Source organism: Schistocerca nitens, chromosome 2 (genome assembly GCF_023898315.1).
Source record: "Schistocerca nitens isolate TAMUIC-IGC-003100 chromosome 2, iqSchNite1.1, whole genome shotgun sequence".
Taxonomy (NCBI): Eukaryota; Metazoa; Arthropoda; class Insecta; order Orthoptera; family Acrididae; genus Schistocerca; species Schistocerca nitens.
In genome coordinates, this window is record NC_064615.1 from 858294833 (window position 1) to 858317019 (window position 22187).

The window sequence follows — 22187 nt, forward strand, 5'->3', positions numbered from 1 at the left end:
ATATTTTACACAGTTAAATTCAGTACCTCCTAGTTAGCTATTCGATTTACCCATTTTATCCTCAACATTTTTCTGTAGCACCACATTTCAAAAGCTTCTACTCTCTTCTTGTCTGAATTGTATGTCGCCCACGTTTCACTTCTGTAGAAAGCTGGACTGCAGACACATAAATTTAGAAACGACTTCCCGATACTTCATTTTATCACTTTTCATAAATGCTTTTTTTTTTCTTTTGTCAGTCTGTATTACATATCCTCTCTAGTTCGGCCATCATTAATTACTCTGCTACTCAAATAGCACAAGTCAGTGTCTAATTTACGAATGTAATTCTCTAATCACCACCTACATTCCATTGCCCTAATTTCATTTATGTTGATGTTCGTATTGTAACCTTTTTTCAAGACACTGCCCACTCTGCCCAACCACTCTCCCACTTCCATTGCTATCTCTGATGGAATTAGAATGTCATTAGTAAGTCTAATAAGTTTCGTTTCATTTCCCTGAACTTTAATTGCCTTTTAAAAATTATCCGTGATTTCCTTTACTGCTTGCTCAATTTAGATATTGACTAACACCGACAGACCACAACTCTGTCTTACTCGATTATTAACTACTTCTTCTCTTTCATGTCATTCGAGTCTTATAACTGCAGTCTGCTATCTGTGCAAGTTGTGAACATGCTTTCGTTCCCTTTATTTTGTCCCTGTTACCTTCAGTTTCAAACAGTGTATTCCATTAAACATAACCATAAGCTTTCTCTAAATCAAAAAATGCCATAAACTTAGGTTTGCATTTGTTTGACTTAATCTCTATTTCTTAAAGCTTCACTTGGTCCCACATTTCTGCCGAACCCAAACTGGTCTTTCCTGAGGCTATCTTCTACCACTTATTCCAATCTTTTGTAAATAGTTTGTGTCAGTATTTTGCAACGTTGGCTTTTTAAACTGATAGTTCTGTGTCTTCTGCAATTAAATGCTTGACTTTATACCAAACTTCCTTCACGAAAGGAAATAGAAAGTATGACAATATTACATACAGGTCTTGTAGGAGAAATTTTGAACACTATGCCAAACTGAAGATCAACAAGAAAAAAATTAAATTACTTCTGTAGCGGCTGTGTTGTAGTAAGAGTAAAGTAAAGTTGTATGGCATTTTGGACTGAGAGACTACGAAGGGCAGGTTCAGCCGCCTAACTGGAAAGGTTTTCCAGTCCCTCGCGCACAATGGCACCAGTACTAAGGGTAGTGTGGGTGTTGTGTTGTTAAATGTGCCTGATAAATGCTGGTTACTGCTATGGCTGTGCGTGGTGTGATGTTCTGTTTGTGTTGTATGATGATGAGAGAAGGAATAGCGTGGAACACAGAGCCGATACTTAGCCTGCCACTCTTAATTGGCACCAAGGAGAGCGCCAAGCTTAACGTCTCGATCCGACGGAAGGATCATCATCAAGAGGGCCACACTTCATGAGACACTGCGGAGAGGTTTGGAATTGAATCCAAAACACAGGCTTAAGTCTGGTAATCGGGAACTTTACGATATCACCCCTCCCCCCCTTCCTCTTAAAGGCAAAGGGAAAGCAGCCAACAGTACGTGACGTACCCAGGTAGGTGGTTAAGCACCCAAGTAATGGCCACTCCCGACGTTGCTTAACTTTGATGATCGGACGAGAATCGGTGTTTTCAACGAGTCAAGGCAGTTGGCTGTGTTGCTGTGAGCGGATTTTATTAGAAAAACAGTCGGCAAACATTGAGGTGGCCTTCACCGGATGACCTGAGAGAGTTTCCAGAATTAAGAAAGTTACGGCCAATTCGACAGCGGAAAAAGCACGAAACAGCCAACATCCACCGGAAGCTCGCACGGTCATTTAGTAGTGTCAAAATAAACAACCACTCTCTACTGAGATGGCCGGCGGATGTTTCAAATCCGGTCGCTCTAAAGCAGACAGGAGGAAGTTTCCCCAAAGCATAGCTGAAGCCTAGGGAGGCAGACGCGCTTCCTGTACAGCTCCTGCTACGTCACGCGGGCTCCGCTATCGACTGCGCACTCCGGCCGCCATGTGACTCATCCCCAGACCTGCAGACGACTGCGTAGGTGGCTGCCTAGTTTTCCGTCTGCGGCCGTTTCTGCTAATTATATCCGCGTAGCAGCGCTGCTCTTTCCATGTGCTGTTTAAAAGCTTATCTGCCACTCCATGAGCGTAATTTGTGCTGCAGCACATTTCGAAGTAAAAAGAAGGAAGATTAGGGTTGAACGTCCTGTCGACATAGAGGTCATTAGAGGCGGAGCACAATTAGCATGGTGAAGGAAATCGGCTGTACCTTTCAAACGAATCTTTCCGGCATTTGCTTGGAGCAATTTAGGGAAATCACAGGAAACTCGGTCGCGGATTTGAACCGTCACTGTCCCAGATGCGAGTCCAGTGCACCACCTGGCTCAGTGGATTTTGAAGACACAGCTGAAAGTTTGCTCGGCACAGAAGGCAACTCAGAAAAACACCGGCTGCCGAGGAGGTGTGTACAGGGGAAATACCCTTTCCCCTCGCTCCCTTCCGCCCTAGAGGGTGCCCTTGGTCTGTGTTACTGGCTCTCCGAAAAATAATGCACTATTTGTAGATTGAACTACCAGTATTGCCTATAGTCTCCAAATTTCTTTTATTTATTATGTTAGGAACTGCATCATGCAATACATCCAGTATATCTATTTTTGACTCATGGACATACAGATATTTTGATCACATTCAAACATCTTCGAAACATAAAATTTAAATATAATGTGCCTGGAATAACCCTAGAACTTTGTCTTCGCCTACAACTGCCCAAAGACTTTCACAAATAAGATTGGACAATGTACTAAGTAGTTCGAGCCACATTAATGTTTACATTGGAAAACAGAAGTACGAGAATATGTTTGTAATATCACATATTAAACCGAAGTGGAACATTCCAAGAACGATCAGTCATTGTAACTGTGGACTGTACAGTTAAGTAAGTCTTTGACGGCACAAGGATGGTCAGAATCCGACCAAAATCGATAATCAAAATAGCAATAAAAACAGCTGCGTATTGCATGAAGACGGTGTTGTTAACAAAATAAAATAAAAGGTGCATCATGATAAAAAAAAACCGAATGTGTACGCAGTAACAGCATTAATTAACTATTTAGAGTGCAGCTATTGATTCCGTGGACAAAAAAATGAAGAATTTGACCGATACTATTCCACAAGTGTCAGAGCTGTGAAGAGGTGATACGATTTATTACACTGCCTGACAAAAAAGTATAGCACCCAGAAATGATTTATTATCAATCTAATTCCGTACACGTCCACACCATCGGCGTATATATAAATTTTTAGAGGTGCAGTTCTCTGTGACTGCTAGAATGGCCACCAGATTCCATTAATGTTGTTTGTATTTAGTATTGTTACGAGCTCTGGCACGTTACAGATGGGACAAGAACAGCGTCAGGTGCTGAGTGATCGCTGTGAAGGCCAGGCAGTAAGAGCGTTCTCGTATCAGACAGCGTTATCAGTACCACACGCAGTTTGAAACGGGTCTCATTGTGGGTCTCCATTTCGCCGACTGATCGAAACAAAAAGGAAGATTATGATTTAACTTCTTGTCGAGATTGATAGAGGCAGAGCACAAGCTCAGACTTTTATAAGGTCTGACCGTGCAGTGTCCAGATGTCTGGAGCATTCTGATGATACTGTGGCCCACTGTTCGGCTGCCTGGGAACATGAGGGGAGATACATTCGTCGTGGAGGTTCCGGTCAACCACGCCTGACCACCACGTTGGAGGATCACCGTATTGTGCACCAAGTACGTCGTAACTCCGTCACATCTATGCCTGCCATCCGAGAACAAGTAATGGACACTCTGCAGGATTCTGGACCTTGGTCTGAGAATAACTGTTCCGGACTAGGGAGTTTTCGTTCCTCGTGTAGACTCGCGTTAATACCACAACACAAACGGCTGTGTTTGGAGTGGTACCGCGATCGGCAAGCATGAACTGTTGATGAATGGCGTCACATTGTGTTCAGCGTCGACTCGCTGTATGGCGCTACCCCTGATGATCACCGTCGGCTATTATGGCGGCAACCTGGCGAGTGGTCTCATTCTGCCAATGTCTGGAAAAGGCACTCCAGGTGTCATGGTGTGAGAAGCCAGCTGGTTACATCTTGTAGTGACTGACTAAACTCTGAGAGCTCAGCAGTTCATCACGTACAATGCTCAGCCACACGTGGCACGTGTCTATATGAATTGTCTGTGTGATGCTGCGGCACTACCATAGCCAGCAAGACACGAAGACCTGTCCCCTATAGAACATGTCTGGGACCATCTCGGACGTCATCTCCGTCCCAGATCCATTGTCCAGATCATCGAGGCTAATTTACAAGAAGTGGGGCACAGCTTGCCTGTGGAGAACATACAATAGCTTTATGACGCCCTTCCCAACGGAATCAGTGCATGTTTCTAGGCCAGAGGAATGCTACGTCATACTGATAACTAGGCTCATATTGCCAAGTCATTTGTAAATTTGATACGACTTTGAACCTCAAGTCAGATACTTGATGTAATTAAATTCATGAACACATTTTCAGAAATATACGTATTATTCTGCTCTAGAGCACATCACACTGCACCCCCAACTTCCTGCCGCATTCCTGTCTCACGCATTCTTCTCAGCATTGGGCAGTAGATACAGCGCCGGTGTATGTGCTGTCTGGGATGAAACGATTGGCGCAGGAGAAGAAATGTTAGTGGGCCACATGAAACAACAAACCAGTAATAAGACTGGAGAAAAAGAAAAAGGAAAAAGAACTTCAAGGTAAAATCTTTCTATGATCTACACAGGTAGGACACTGACTTGTCCTTCGAACAACCAAACAGGAGAAACATTTCTCAAGTTTTTCGAAAGGTTTCACCTGAAAGGTAGGTGTTTACTGAAAAACCGAAAACGATTAACTGTTTGAGTGTAACTTACCAGCGATGTCCTCCGTTCCGCGGGGACTAACCTGCGCGGATTCTCATTGGCGGCGGACCGAGGCACATCAGGCCATTGACATATGCACAACTCCCTTAAAAATGAGATAACGTCGTGACAAGGCCCAATGTTGTGGTAAACTTTATCCTGAATCTTTTGTGCAGCGGAAAGTCTTCACAAATCAGTAAATGTGTCGCGTTCCGGCACAGATCCAAGCTACCAATATAGAGTTGATGTGGCTTGTGTCCCGCAAAAAGGCTGTTGACGACACTATTGTTTCGTGGTGCTTTTCCCTAATTAACCTATATAACGCAGTCGAGAGGGAGTAGGATCTCATTTGTATTTTAGGGTTAGTGTTGGAGAACGGAGAAGCATCTTTGACAGGGACAGTGATCTACCAAAACAGAAAGGTGATATGAACTTTTCCAATAAGTTTATTTATCATTAGACATATTTATATATGCGGTACGTGACCGTCAAATCCATTATAACACACATGCATGAGTTATACCTGATACCGACGTTTTGCTATCGAAATCCCTCTCACTATGATTCCATCGTATGCCACATGAGCTTCTTACTACCAAGAGACGAGAGCCACTTCGCTTCTTGTTCTAATCAATATGAAATGCACACTTCATTACCTTGGGTCCCTAAGTCAGAGACAAGTGCAATCGCTCCAATTTCCTCTGCCGTCTACTGAAGCAGTGGCCACTTGGTCTAACTGCTAAATCATTGGCCACTTGGCCTGTATACTGCCATTTGTGTCACAGAGTGACTGTCTCTGTCGAACGTTGTTGAATGAATCATAAATCAGATCCTTGTAAGTTATTTTTCTTCTTATTCTTCTCCTCGTGTATTAGGCGAAATTGCGTGTTACGGAACCTTTCGTCGCCGGGGCCTTCCTCTGTCTCTCCTTCCTCGGCACTTATAGTTTCTAGCCTTTAAGAGGAGTCTACCACTCTCCATTCTTTCTAGGTGTTCGTTCCATTTTCTCCAATAATCTAGAATTTTATCATTGACACTAAAATTATTTATGTCTTCTCTAATATCTTGATTCCTTAGTCCGTCTTCTATTCTGCAACCTTTAGCTCGTCTCCAGAATTTCATTTCCTGTGCCTTAATAAGACTTTCTTGCTTTTTTATTAATCCCCGCGTGTCGCTTCCATAGAGTAGTGTGGGGTCTGAAACTGTCTTGTAGAATTTGAGTATCTTACCGAGTTTTGTTTTTAAGATTTCTGTTAATTGTTCCACATATCCTGCTGAATTTACTAAGGTTAATTTCTATATCTTTGCTGCAGCCATATGACACGTCACATTCTAGGTTACTGAAGTGGTTAACTTGCTCTTACATCTTCTGATTCCCCATAAGTCCATTGTCTTAGTCTTTTCTGCTGGCATCTCGATGTCAAATTTCGCACTTTTGTGTTTCAGTAAGTAAATTACGTCCTATGGACATTATCAAAAGCTTTTTTTAAAAAAATCGATAAAATCGATGTGTGTCTTCATTATTTTCTCTGCGTTTCCGTATTATCTGTTGTACAATAAAAACCATATGTTTCTCATACACTACTACTTCTGTTACGTTTTTAAGTCTTGTGCTCAAAATCTTAACATTTCTCTTGTATGGTCAGTCTAGTAAACTTATTCGGGGCTACTGATGAGATTTTTGTCAATTTAAAAAAAAAATTAATATAACTCTAGCAATCTTCCAGTCTTTGAGAATACTCTTGCTGCTGTCAAAGTTGCTGGCTCCTTCGTTCTGTTACAGCAGTGCTAGTCTCTGTCACTGCAATACTCTGCTACTCGCCTGTACTGTCTTGTCTTGATACTGGCTATGGTTCTAATTTTCTGCGCTTATTAACGGCCGTTTTCCACTTGGATATTGTTGCGCACAACTATCTTCATAAGATTTCTGGGCTGCTGTAATATTCTGTCCCCAAGTGAGTGTCTCAATGCCGTACACTGGCCGAAATCCGCAGCTGTAATCTCCCTATCCTGAGCTCGGCCTCTACCTCTCGCCTTCTTGGCGGTTTTCACAAGTCGTAACCACATACGTGAATGGCATCTTGGCTGACCTTCAAGAGATAACTTGGTACCAGCTGTGCCCAAGCACGTTATCTTACAGAAATATTCCTGTTCACCGTTGTGTCTCCCGGCGGCAACCACATGCGTGCCTGCCGAGAAGTTTCATCAGAACTACTCCACTTATTCTCTCACACTGAATGCACAGAACTGCACATCAACATCACTGACGTCCGTCTCTTGGAGTTAAGGCGCACAAGGAAGAAAACAAGTTACTGTCAAAGAAAGAGCACGGCTTCAGGAAAAACCACGAGTGTGAAACACAGCTTGCTTTATTCGAACACATGTTCTGCAACAGGTTTCCGAATGGTCTTACACCCTGTACCACCTCGCGTCTACTTAGGTACGATCATACCTAGTCTTTTCACAGATACGTAATTGGCTCGAGAAACATCTGTGTAATGGAACACAGTATGCTATACTGGACGGCGAAGTTCCACGGAGACGAAAGTGACATTTGGTGTACCCCAAGGAAGTTTAATAGGACCACCAACGTTGTCTATGAACATAAACACTAAACTAAAGTGTTACTATTGGCCGATCGTAAGAAAGTTCAGGAAGACTTAAACTAAATTTACATGTGTTGTAATGAATGATGCCTCTCTTTCAATTCAGATAAATTTCAGATTATGCCTGTAACAAAGGGAAATAAGCTGATAGTATCTGATTACAAGGTCAGTGGTGAACACCTTGAACTTGTCGAAGTGGAAGTGTTTCGTGGCAAGCACTAAGAAACAAAAGAAGAAGATCACATAAAATCAGTATTGTGGAAAGTGAATGGAAGACTTAGATTTGTTGGAAGGGTTCTGGGAAAATGGAATGCATCTGGAAAGGAGATCTCACAAAAGACATTTGTTCGAAATCAGAGACGCACTGCATGGATCGTAACGGATCGGTGTAGCCCGAACTACGCCGTGCAACAGAGTAAAGGGATCACTTTTTCGGAACACCTTAATTGTCTCCCATTCCCAAGTACGAGTGATCCTTTAATTCTGTTGCGCAGTGTAAAATATGACAGTAATATTTATGGAACTTAAATGGGAATCTTTGGAATAGACAACGTAGTTCTGGTGAAACTCGTTTCGGTAAATTTAGAGTCCTGTAACCGAAGAAATCTGTACGACCATTACACTGCCACCATTGTATAGCTCACACAGGGATCATGAGAATAAGATAAGGGTGGTCAGAGCATGTACAGGCGCTTAAATACTTTTTTTTCCTTGCTCAGTATGTGAATGGAACAGGAAACAAAATCGATAATAGTGGTACGATATACCCTACGCCAAGTGCTGTACAGTGGCTTGTGTTAATATAGAGGATAATTCATCTGCTCCACCTATGTGTTTTATGCAACCTGCAACGCCTTCAAAAACCATTCGCAAAGTATTCATATTCTCTTGCTACATGCAAGCTATTACTCATACAGAAAAATGAACAGAAACTTTTTGGAAGAAATTTAATGTAGTTAAATTTTGTACTTGGATAGGTTTTCGCTGTAAGCAATAGGTTTCGAACTATTCGAGAGAAACGTGTTTGAAGGTCACTTTTATACTTTTTCTTGAATAGTTCGAAAACTACGGCGTCTGGCGAAAACATATCACAGTACAAAATTTAACTGCATTAAATTTCTTACAAAAAGGTCCTGTTCATTTTTTTCTGTAGGACTAATAGTTTGCGCGTAGTGAGCGAGAGGATATGAAAATCTTGAATGTGGTGTTTGAAGGTGTGCCGGGTTGCATAAAACTCACAGGTACGGTAGCTGAATCACACCGTATAATACGCAGAAGCAGAAAAAATATCATTAAATATCACAGTGGATGATTAATGAACCATAAGGCACGGTAAAGTATAATTAAAAAGCCTCTCTTTCCTATGTGACCAGGTGATAGGGAACTCGACTTCGCTGGATCAGCTGGGATAACTGTCAGCAGTAAACATGATTGATATCGTACACGTTCGGATAACTTCAGCTATAATCGCTATCCTATTGTAATTCATTCATGTTATAGTTGACTTTATTATTTAAGAAAGTCAATCGAAAATGTTAGTGGCGCTTAAATTCCAGTAACCAGTGTGCGATGAAGCTGTTTCCGTATGGACTATACGAAGTATATTGAGATACCTGCTTAAAATGGACACAGCACGGTTACCATGCGGTTTCAGGGTACCTAGTTCAGTGATCTCTTGCATGGCGCCTTCAGAACTCGTTTCGACAGAGCCTGCTGTACGAAATCCTGGTGTTACTCGCCTCTCATCAAATAAGAAAGCAACTTCACGAACAGCACCAGGTAATGATGGAAACGTAACATCAATGAAACCGCAATAGAGTATTGACACCAAATCAAGTCACAATGACGTAAAATAACATATTAATATTACCATAAACTGTCACAATCTCTTACGAGAAGTTTAGGAAGAACTGATACGAAAGCGACGCCAGTGGATCTTTCTTATGAAGCGTATGCGGTAACAGTCTTCCTGCATACCAGAAAGCAACGAGTAGTAAAAGATAAAGACAGAAACAAAATCCAGACTACAGGAATATGATTGCTGAGATCAGTGCTGGGTATCGCGAGAGTATAGAGAACAAGATAAATCTGCAGTTGGGACCACATAAACAAAGCATTTAAGAGTTTAGAAGGAGCCTATCAAAAACATCTGTCACGCTCAAAATACAATTTATGTGACACATTCGATAAAATTAATAATTCTGTGAAAAGTGAAGTGCCACAAAATTAGTAATTTCAATAAAATAATAATATGTACTTCAAATAAAACTGGAGTGTTTTTCGCACTTGTTAACAGATATTTATTGGTTAAAACGTATTAATATATCTATAGCTTCAAAATCACTAATACAAATGTTAATAATTGTCGATGTCTAAACAGAAGTGTCCAAACCAAAATTTTACTTCATTTTATAACCACTTGAATAATGAAACTAACTACGGCTGGATTAACAGTATCGCGTTGCGAAATTTGTCGCCAGGTATCATATTACTCAAGATTCTACTTAAATATTGATCAGCACATTTGATGTTGTAGAACATTGCTTTTAAAACACCAGTAGCACCCTGATGTCCATGAGATCGAAGAGTTCAAACTTTCCGCTATCTACACTTTGTTAGTAGCTTCAGGTAATTTTATTTACAATATCCTCCATTCTTCAACGCTTAAAGGTTAAAATTTAAATTCAGCTAACTGATCCACAGTTTTCGACCTGTTTGAGTATCATGACAAGAACAGTCGTCCCTCTAAATCTAAGACAACGCACGTTGTAATATCACAGAACCATTCCAATTACAAACTGCTTCAGTATGTTCCACAATTGTTTTATAATATTCTATCGGTAGAAAATCCGCTAGGCCCATCTGGGTCAGGGAGTTTGGCGTGGGCAGTTTCTTTTGTAACTTTCAAAATTTCATGCAAGGGTTTGGTTGTGTCCTTTTCTCGTAAGTATGCACTTTAGTATACTCGTAATTTCTTATTTTTACTTTTTCGGTAACTCTTTCGTAAGTCCGCTTATTTGTGTGAAACAGTGGTCTTTCATAATTGCTATTGCCCACAGAGTCAACAAGCCACATACATTTTATGTTACATTAAACGCTCCCACTGCGAATTTACAAGTAACTTGCTTACAAAAACAGTTCGCATCAGTTTTGCGACGTTAACATGGCTGATACACGAAACAACAAAGACCGCATTTTTACCATTGTGCAGCAGTCCCAGTGGTAAGCATTAGATCCATTCTTCATTCCAGTAATGGGACATAAACATTTACATTGAGACCTTAGCCTCTAAAAATAAAGATCATGTCATGTATTTCACGGTTTAGAAAAGTTTTATGGAAGCATTAGCCAAAAATGGAACACCTCCATAGCGTAGCGGTAGCGTTTCCGCCTACCACGCAGGGGACCCGGGTTCGATTCCCAGCAGGGGATTGGGTGTTGTGTGTCCATCATCATCATCATCATCATTGACCCGAAAGTCGCCGAAGTGGCGTCAACTAAAACGGACTTTTAATAAGGCATGGCGGCCGATCTCCCCCGCATGAGGCCTCCCGGCCAATAAAGCCATACGATCATTTCCATGTGTGTGTGTGTGTGTGTGTGTGTGTGGTTGTGTGTGTGTGTATGTGTGTTTGTTTGTTTGTTTAGGGTGAGAGGAAAGCGCTTAGCCTCTCATGCATATTCTGCAAACACTATCAACGAGCTGCGGGGCACTGGCGCAACACTCAATGAAAAGACAGCCATTCCGTTAACAAATCTTTAAGGCTTATGCTTTTCTGCCATGTTCTATCTTGCTGCACAAAAGATCAGAGCTGTAACAGTACTGCTGGAAAAGACACCTAACAGTAGAGCCCCATTAGACATCTTCATTAAACGTGAAAACCTCGAGCCATGAAATGCATGGACAACAGAGTAAAATCGTAACTTTCTGGAAGTAATGCTGCTTCAGATAAATCAGCCTGATAGTCACACTATGTAATTTCAAACACTTCTTTTTTAATTTCTGCGCATACAGGCAACGTTTACAATATACTATGTAGGAAACCGTTGTGGATGACTGAGCCTGGCATAAGACTTCACAAATTAAGCAGCTATACACTTTACGAAATTTCCTTTTAGTTACATTTTCAAAATGTTTGTTGACACTTCGTCGCATTAATGATGTTTCACGGATGACGAGGCAACTAAGAGCATAAACTCCTCATTCGACTCCGAATGTCCCTTAGTTTCATGCTCGAACTTCTCTGCGAATGGATCCTTAATCAAATGCGTACCTTTCAAACGCTGATACCCTTTAAGCTTCCGGAAATTTTGCATGAGAACTGCTTTGTTGTTGTAACTCAAAAACCAGTGGGTAGTCGTTGACGAATTTCCAATAACATTGGAGCATACGCTCTAAACTTTAAGGTGAAACGTAACTCATAAAGTTCTAGCAATTATTTCAGTACCCATAATATTTTTATGAAGTTTGATAATGGAAAACTGTGTCTAGCTTGGCGGTTTACATATAACGTGAAAACAACAGAAATATATTTTACAAGAATGAAATATACGAAGTGTTATGATTGCTTTTAGAGGAGTAGGACGCCAAAAGAACAGGACTCGGGTTCCACGTCACCAAATTTCGCATTACGCCTACCAACAGTAAATAAATTGGGCAAGTGTGAGTAAGAATCGCGCACTGAGGGTTGCGTACAAACTTAATTATGTACATACCGGGTGATCAAAAACTCAGTATAAATTTGAAAACTTAATAAACCACAGAATAATGCAGATAGAGAGGTAAAACTTGACACACATGCTTGGAATGACATGGGGTTTTATTAGAACAAAATAAACACCCTATGTTGCTACACGCGTGAAAGATCTCTTGCGCGCGTCGTTTGGTGATGATCGCGTGCTCAGCCGCCACATGCGTCATGCTTGGCCTCCCAGGTCCCCAGACCTCAGTCGGTGCTATGATTGACTTTGGGGATACCTGAAGTCGCAAGTGTATCGTGATCAACCGACATCTCTAGGGATGTTGAAAGACAACATCCGACGCCAATGCCTCACCATAACTCCGGACAAGCTTTACAGTGCTGTTCACAACATTATTCCTCGACTACAGCTCTTGTTGAGGAATGATGGTGGACATATTGAGCATTTCTTGTAAAGAACATCATCTTTGCTTTGTCTTACTTCGTTGTGCTAATTATTGCTATTCTGATCAGATGAAGCGCCATCTGTCGCACATTTTTTGAACGTTTGTATTTTTTTGGTTCTAATAAAACCCGGTGTCATTCCAAGCATGTGTGTCAATTTGTACCTCTCTATCTACGTTATTCCGTGATTTATTTAGTTTTCAAATTTATACTGACTTTTTAATCACCCGGTATATACAGTTCATCCGTACTGGTTATCGAGAATCTCCAAGATTTTTGCCTATTATTGATATCAATATTGGCAAGATATTGCTCCAGGGGATTCAAAGACAATATCAAAATCTCTACAGAATTTCCTCAGTTTAATCCGGACACACAAAAAGAAGCTTCATTTTATGATATTCATACATGTAGATGTGGATATACATGTAGATCGAGAATATTTAATGGAACACTTTATTTATTTACTGAAACATGACAACATTTATGTTTGCATGCAGTAATGTTCGTTTATTATGCTTTTAATGAATGATGAATGCAATGTATGTTCTAATGGCAAAAAGGCATTTTTGTGTGCTATAATTATAATTTAACTATCATTACAGTTTAACTAGTTTCAGATTTTTTTCGCTTTACTTGTAGTGTGAAACCTTGCTTCTTGTCGAATTTCATGATTCTACATCAACAGGAAGTACGATATAGGTTTGATGTGTGAGTCTGCGAGTATCAAAATATATGACATAAATCGATGAATCTTTTGATGGTATTGACTTGGAAGCTTCAGTTTCTTACATCGCCAAGGGACCTTAGTGTTTAATATGTGACATAAATTTGTACTTGATATGCCAAACTGTTCCACTGAAAAAGGGGTCTTAAAAGACAAACAGATGGGCAGACGGATAAAAAACGACAAAAAAATATTTTTTCGTGTGATATAAGTACAATTTTCAAATTTTTGTTCCTTTACCTGCATTGTGAATCAATGCTTCTTGCCGAATTTCATGACACTAGATCAGCAAGAAGTACACTAAGGTTTTTATGAGTGAGTTTTCGTTTATCAAAATATGTAACATAAATAGCTGCGTCTTTGATTTCAGTGACTTAGAAGCTTAAAATTTTTACTCTGACAAAGGACCATTGTCTTTAACATGTGACATAGGTTTGAACTTGATACGCGTAACTGTTGCAGAAAAAATTGTCTTAACAGTCGGACAGACAAACGGACACAAAGCGATGCGGAACCCTTATTTCCGCCGTATTTCTGTTAGTCCTGAATCATGAGACTCGTAATTTTGCACGACTAACTTTTCACTTTTTTCCGCTGCTTTTGAGTAACTGCTGACGTCTGCTGCAGGATATATCGCCACTCTCGAAGAGCCCAAGCGGTAAGGCCCACCGCACTCCGTGGGGAAAGGTCAAGGACATCATCATCCAGACGCGCAAAGACAGCTTGAAGCGTCGCGGCGCTGGCTCCACCGACGCACACCTCGACTCCGCGTGTGATGGCGCTATGGACGGCACCGCACTGCAGTCGCAAGACGCAGACAGCTCGGTAAGCACCTGTATGCGACGCATTGTCTGTGTTCAGCAGCCGTTATCGCAGGAGAGCATCTCTTCAGTAGAAGTTCCTGCAGTAGTGGTGGGGCAATTTGTTCATCTATCCGAAATAAGAAATACTTCACATTTAAAGCACACAGAAAAGAAAAATACAAACGTGGATGAAGTTGCTTTCTTTTACGTTCTGCTTGTGCATCAGTTTTTTTATTTATTTTATAGATTTTTCTGTATTTCGGATTGGATTATTATTTTCTTTGTTTAGGTATATGTCTGTTACATAGAAGTAGACACTACGATCGCTGCTGCGTGTGGTTACCAAGTATCCTGAACATCCTTCAGTCCTCCTTCGGAATGAAACACGCATTCTTTCAAATGGACCTGGCTCCGTTGGGATTGTACACACGCTCCTGTAACGTCTGCTCATTAATGGTTGGACGGACATACATCAATAGTTTTAAATGTCCTCGTAGTCAGAAACGCAACGAAATCATGTCCGGTGAACGGGGAAGCCAAAGTTCGGACCTCCTCGACTAATGTGTTGCACATGAAACGTGCCTCTAAATGTCACCAATAGCCAGAAGTCCAACGGGTTTAGGTGTGATGAGCAGGGTGGCGTCAAGCAGACCTCCTCAATCCGTCGCCCGTAGAACGTTGAGCTGAGTATGGTCGCCCAACACGTGGAAAATGGGGACCTGGCCCATCATGCATAAACCACAGTCCTTGTCTTTCTGCAAGGGTAACGTTATCCAGTAGCGCTGGTAATTTATCACTCACTGAACTATAACGTTATGACGGCCTATACAACGCTGAATAGTACACATTACTCGTCGCAAGTAAAACAGCCTATATCTCAAGAGGTATTGGATTCTGGACACACAATTACAGGAATTTTTCTTTTAGTTTTGATCAGTATTACCTACTAGCTTAGCGTCCGCTGCTTCGCTCGCGTCGACTGTATAGCCTACAGAGATGTTTTGTTTTTCTTTAATAAAATGTTTATGTTTTTTACGAATTGCAAAAAAATGGTTCAAATGGCTCTGAGCACTATGGGACTTAACTTCTGAGGTCATCAGTCCCCTAGAACTTAGAACTACTTAAACCTAACTAACCTAGGACATTACACACATCCATGCCCGAGGCAGGATTCGAACCTGCGACCGTAGCGGTCGCGCGGTTCCAGACTGTAGCGCCTAGAACCGCTCGGTCACCCCGGCCGGCTACGAATTGCAACACCTTCTTAACTTTTCACACTAAATCATCATCATTATCTTGTGGCCTTTGTCCCACTGCAACGCGGGGTCGGTCCTGTTACTATCGATTTGGCAATGTTAGTGTCAGTGTCGCCACCCCCCGCGGTTCCAGACTGTAGCGCCTAGAACCGCTCGGTCACCCCGGCCGGCTACGAATTGCAACTCCTTCTTAACTTTTCACATTAAATCATCATCATTATCTTGTGGCCTTTGTCCCACTGCAACACGGGGTCGGCCCTGTTACTATCGATTTGGCAATGTTAGTGTCAGTGTCGCCACCCCCCGGGACGGAAGAAGGGTACCCCAGCTGTCTCCGACTAGCTAGCGTAAGCCATGAAAAAGTGCGAACGTTTTAAAATGGCTGCGAGTCGTGTAAATGAGGCGGGACATGGGGACTGTACTGGTATTCACCTAGTGGGATGTGGAAAACCGCCTAAAAACCACATCCAGGCTGGCCAGCACACATTCCCTCGTCGTTAATCCGCCAGGCGGATTTGATCCGGGGCCGGAGCGCCTACCCGAGTCCAGCAAGCTGCGCATTAGTGCCTGGCGGGTCAAACTTTTCACATTAAATAAGGTAATAAAAGCAGGTCTTTTCCGAATGTACTTTTGACCAAGACAGCTATCCTGGTTGCTGAAGTCCAAGTTGTTTGTTAATCATGGTTTTCTGTTCCTTTGGTGACATTTCCACAGAAAATTTCATCTCCTAACACATATTCTGTTATACCGGATCCGGGGCCGGAGCGCCTACCCGAGTCCAGCAAGCTGCGCATTAGTGCCTGGCGGGTCAAACTTTTCACATTAAATAAGGTAATAAAAGCAGGTCTTTTCCGAATGTACTTTTGACCAAGACAGCTATCCTGGTTGCTGAAGTCCAAGTTGTTTGTTAATCATGGTTTTCTGTTCCTTTGGTGACATTTCCACAGAAAATTTCATCTCCTAACACATATTCTGTTATACCCAACCGAGAAGTGAAATACACATTTTCATAGATTTAGAGTTTTTTTTTTTTTTTTTTTTTTTTTTTTTTTTTTACTGTAACGAAATGAAATACTTCCTTGAGAATTTTCATCCCTTATTTTATTCCATTAGATGTTGAATTTCCGAAAACAATGAAATACGTATTTTTTATTTCCAACAAAGAAGCAAGATTTATATTTGAAAACGCTTTCACAGTGAAATACTCTCATAAAACTTTTCATCACGTATTTCACTCCCTTAGGGAGCTGAATTTCAAAAATCACTGAAACACGTATTTCTTCATTTCTAATGGAGAAGCCAAATTCAAAAATTCTTTCACAGTGAAATATTTCAATGAATCGTTTCACCCCCTATTTGATCCACTTATGGGCTGAATTAAAAAAAAATCATGTGAAACAGGTTTTTTTTTTCATTTGTGATCGAGAATTCAAATACCGGGATTCATAAATGTAGCTTTAAAAATACCTCAGTAGTTCTTTAGTATAGATTTGTGTTGAAAAAAAGCTTTCGCACATTATTTCAGCCCCACAGGGGTTAAATTTCCAAAAATGCTGAAATACGTATTTCTTTATCTTTGGCCGAGAAACTAAATATCAATGTCTAGCTTCAAATTTGCCTTAACAACGACATATTTTCAAAAAATTATTCATCCCCTATTTCGAAAAATTTCTTATTAAATGACGCTTACAATATAAGATCAACATCCTTTCCAAATTTCAAGATCCTGTCCTTATCGGTTTGGGCTGGGCCAGTCAGTCAGGAGACGACCTTATATACAGGGTGTTACAAAAAGGTACGGCCAAACTTTCAGGAAACATTCCTCACACACAAATAAAGAAAAGATGTTATGGGGACATGTGTCCGGAAACGCTTACTTTCCATGTTAGAGCTCATTTTAGTTTCGTCAGTATGTTCTTCCACCTACGCTCAATGGAGCACGTTATCATGATTTCATACGGGATACTCTACCTGTGCTGCAGAACGTGTGCCTTTACAAGTACGGCACAACATGTGGTTCATGCACGACGGAGCTCCTGCACATTTCAGTCGAAGTGTTCGTATGCTTCTCAACAACAGATTCGGTGACCGATGGATTGGTAGAGGCGGACCAATTCCATGGCCTCCACGCTCTCCTGACCTCGACCATCTTGACTTTCATTTATGGGGGCATTTGAAAGTTCTTGTCTACGCAACCTCAGTACCAAATGTAGAGACTCTTCGTGCTCGTATTGTGGACGGCTGTGATACAATACGCCATTCTCCAGGGCTGCATCAGCGCATCAGGGATTCCATGCGACGGAGGGTGAATGTATGTATCCTCACTAACGGAGGACATTTTGAACCTTTCCTGTAACAAAGTGTTTGAGGTCACGCCGGTACGTTCTGTTGCTGTGTGTTTCCATTCCATGATTAATGTGATTTGAAGAGAAGTAATAAAATGAGCTCTAACATGGAGAGTAAGCGTTTCCGGACACATGTCCACATAACATATTTTCTTTCTTTGTGTGTGAGGAATGTTTCCTGAAAGTTTGGCCGTACCTTTTTGTAACACCCTGTATAAATCCCGTACGGATATGTGGTACTTTTTTTAAACACCTTGTAGGTAACACACATAGCCGCTGGCGAGCCTCGTAAGAGTGTCGAAATGGTTTTAATTTATACTCATGTATTTGGTATTTTTTTTGGAAGCACGTTGTGCTGCTTTAGGACTCTGATGTCCAGGCACAGAGAGCTAGTCGTTAAGGTACCCTCGTAGTGTCAAACGGACAGCACCACGTGGTTGTTCCTTTGTGGACACCGTGCCACCGAGTTGTGGCGACGAGCTGAGTGAGACGCAGCCTGCGGGCCGGCGTGTGGTTGCAGAAGGCGGGGCAGGCGCCGCGGCTGACGCTGACGCTGGCCTCCAGCGAGGAGCTGCGCTGGCCCGAGCACCAGTCGCCGCCCCACCGGCCGCCGCCCAAGCCGTCGCCCTCGCCCGTCACCGACCCCGAGGACGACCGCCGCCACAACCAGCAGGTAGCCGCGCGCGCCATTGTTACTGCATACGATCTTCCGCAGCGAAACTCTAATGTTAGAGTTCCTGGCACACATAGAAGACATTGTTAAGCTAAGGTATGCACGTGAGGATTCTGCACTCTCAGAAACCGTTTGCGAGTAAAACGAGGTCTATTCAAAAAATTCCGGTATTTTGTCCAAAAAATATTTCTACGCTTACCTTCTACTTTGAACAGTGTATTTAATTTCAAAGAATATTCTTAAAAATTTATTTTATTTACTAGCGATTCATCAACAACAAAAAAATGTTCAAATGTGTGTGAAATCTTTTGGAACTTTACTGCTAAGGTCATCAGTCCCTAAGCTTACACACTACTTAATCTAAATTATCCTAAGGACAAACACAAACACCCATGCCCGAGGGATGACTCGAACCTCCGCCGGGACCAACCGCACAGTCCATGACTGCAGCGCCTTAGACCGCTCGGTTAATCCCGCGCGGCCATAAAGAACATTAACACATTTAATCACAATATGTGAGCGTGGAAGTAGTTGCCAGGGAGTAACTGATGAAATCGTAAGTAATTTCCTTTTTAACAAATGGTAATTTATTCACTTTAATGGTGCCTAAAGCATTTTTTAAAAGAAACAGATTTAAAATTATAATCAGAAAGCACCCTCTAAATATCAAGTTACAATTTATGCAGAGGTAGAAAGAAACAAATTTTTGACTGTATGAGCTTTCGGTCTGAGAACCTTGCCGCTCCCTTTTGACACGGCCATAGTTACGACCGCTCACAACAACCTCTGAAAGAGTACACTGGTGCAAATCTGCAACACACCAGATTACTTTAAACTAAAAGTTCAAACAATTCACACAAGCACACAAACTATGCACCCCGTAGGAGGTATGGAAAAGGTACAAAACACTAAAATTAAAAAATTAACTTTGCCACCGAAGGTGCAACTTGATTTTAACTTCGAAGAAAAGTCTTACGGTGGAAGGGTGGCAACCTTATATACTAAAATGACCATTTAAATAAAATCCCTTCAAATGCAATCGTATATAAAATTATACAAGGTTGCCCAAACAAGTTAACATGCTCTACAGTACACAGATCCCGCCTCTCAAGATGATAGCCAAGATCAAAACATATTTCAGGAATTACGCCGTTACACTCCAAGCAATAAATTCGTTAACACACCGAATCTGAAAAACATTACAGAGGCTGCTCCGAACGACAGACAGACACTAACTCCCTAACAAATGCGGACGAAAGACAGACGAGCAAGCTGGGGACGAGAGACTGACCAAGAAAACAAGTAAAATTTAACAAGATTAAATCACACAACATATTAACAACCACTTCTAATAAACTGCGATTTCTCGAGAAGACCTGGAGCAGCACCCCCAAATCGTTCTCCCGAACCGTCCGCTGCCAGCCGCTTCAACGGACGCAGGAAGGCGCGCCGATCTCCCGTCTTTCATGTTCCGCACCAACCGACCGACTGCCCGCTGCTCCTTCCGCGACTGCTGCTCCGTCGCGACTGCACTGCTGATGCGTCTCCCACTCACTCCCAGACACACGACGGCGGAAGTACTGGCTCTGACTCAACCATGCAGAGGAAACACGCCCACTGGCAAAACGACATCCCTGCACCAGGAAAGGACCGAGCCAGCTCCACAAGATGGCAACCGAAGGGGCCCAGAAGCGCTCGGAGAACCAGTTACACCACGGCGTCGCAGCTCGCACCGGCCAGACTGATGTCGTGGGTTGACTCCTGTTGCTCTCGTGTCGACCGCGAAGCGACTACCCCTCGCTATACGGCGCGGCTCACTGGACTGACGTGGCGACCTCACATGCGCCGACGCTCAAGACGGACAAGTCATCTTGTGTCTCAGTGCGCGACCGACCAACCGATCGATCCAACCGCCAATGACCATTCCCTGAGCAAATTCGAGCAGACTGGCGGCCTAACGCGCAGACTCAGATGCAGGAACTAAGCCCCGACCGGGCAACCACTCGCTGAGTTCTCTTACTGGCGGAGTGGAAACACTCTCATCTTGCCGGCTTTAAAGGTTGATCCGAACGAAAGACATACTAGCACTCCGGACGACAGACAGACACTAAATGCCTCACAAATGAGAGACAGGCCCATACTGACCCCAGACTAACCGACTGGCGAGCTCATAGCGCCCCTTAAATGCACGTGAACAGGCTACCTTTCCCACCAGATGGAGACACCAAAGCTGCGATTGCCACAGCAGCGCCACCGCCAGAAACGGAGGGCGACTGCTTCGCAGTACGCGCTGCGGCGCGCTCTTCAAAACAGCAATTTTTAGCACGGCTCATACTTATTGTGCATGCTCTCCTTTGAAATACTCTCCTCCACAATTAATACACCACTCCCTCCGCCATTTCCACTTCCGAAAGCAATCTTGGTACTCCTCTTGCTGGATAGCGCGAACCGCCGTTTGAGAATTTTATTTTATCACGTCTATTGTTGCAAATCTTCGTCGTTTCAACGGGGTTTTCAACTTCGGAAATAAAGAAAAGTCCGCAGGGGCCAGGTCTGGAGAGTACGGAGGATGAGGCAGCACAGTGATTTCGTTTCCTGTGCATTGGTGACGCACCAACAGCGATGAATGTGGTCTTGACTCATGAGCCGTGGGACGAACTTGGCGGCAACACGACGTATTCCAAGACGCTTTCTCAGGCTTTCATTACATGATCCAACTGGAATGTTACATCCTTCTGCAATCTCTCGCACAGTCAGTCTTCGACTGGCATGCACCATTTCGTTGACGTCCTTGACACGAGCGTCGTCGGTAGATGTCGAGGGACATCCTGAACGAGGTCATCTTTAACTTCCGTCCGGCCATTTTTAAACCGCGTGAACCATTCGTAGCACCGAGTACGGCTTAAGCACTCCTCACCGTAGGCTTCCTGCATTATTTGGTGTGTCTCTGTAAATGTTTTCTCATGTTTCACGCCAAATATAATGCAGACGCATTGCTCCTCTAACTCTGCCATCTCGAAATTCGCTAACTGTGTGGCACAACGTTCTACTCAATACAGCACTGAACAATAACTAACAGACATACAAAATGAAACTTCCGGAGTGTGCAATGTTGCAACCGCTTTTCGCCCAGACATACCAATGTCGCGAAATTACGAATGATCCGGAATTTTTTGAACAGACCTCGTACGAATCGTGTTAACAGCGCCGAGATTCAGCTCGCCAAGTATCCGAGCGAGGGGAAAGATCCCTGCGAGATTAGCCCTCGCCGTAGCCGGTAACCATCTCTCGAGAGTTGCTCGCCATATCTCTCAGACTAGAAAACCCATACCAGCGTTGTCGGGAGAGCTAAGAGTACCCGAAGAGTGCTGAGTGGCGACTATACACTAAACCATCTTGGTAATATATTTTTCCGTACTCGTTCACACATTAACTAAAAGTACCCTCGAAACTGTGCGTTTTGAGCAACAGTGTGTGACCGTGGCATGTTCCTGAGCGAAGAAATCGCCCATTTTACTTGCTAAACGATGAGCACTAGCAATTAGCCAGTTTCGAAAGTTCTGGACCTTAAAAATGCTACGCAGTAAACAACGTATAAAACATTGTGTACATGTTATATAGCACTAACAAACGAAAATAAAGAAATAGTCACTGGAGAGACT

General features: G+C 42.6%; 1 protein-coding gene across 1 annotated transcript in view; it reads left to right on the forward strand.

Annotated features, from left to right (window-relative positions):
• Nucleotides 1-22187, forward strand: part of LOC126235393 (uncharacterized) — a 491959-nt gene that overhangs the window by 169453 nt on the left and 300319 nt on the right. Inside the window, exons 3-4 of the mRNA XM_049944114.1 lie at nt 14076-14273; nt 18373-18470. Coding sequence (XP_049800071.1) covers nt 14076-14273; nt 18373-18470 — 296 coding nt within the window. The remainder of the gene's footprint in view (nt 1-14075; nt 14274-18372; nt 18471-22187) is intronic.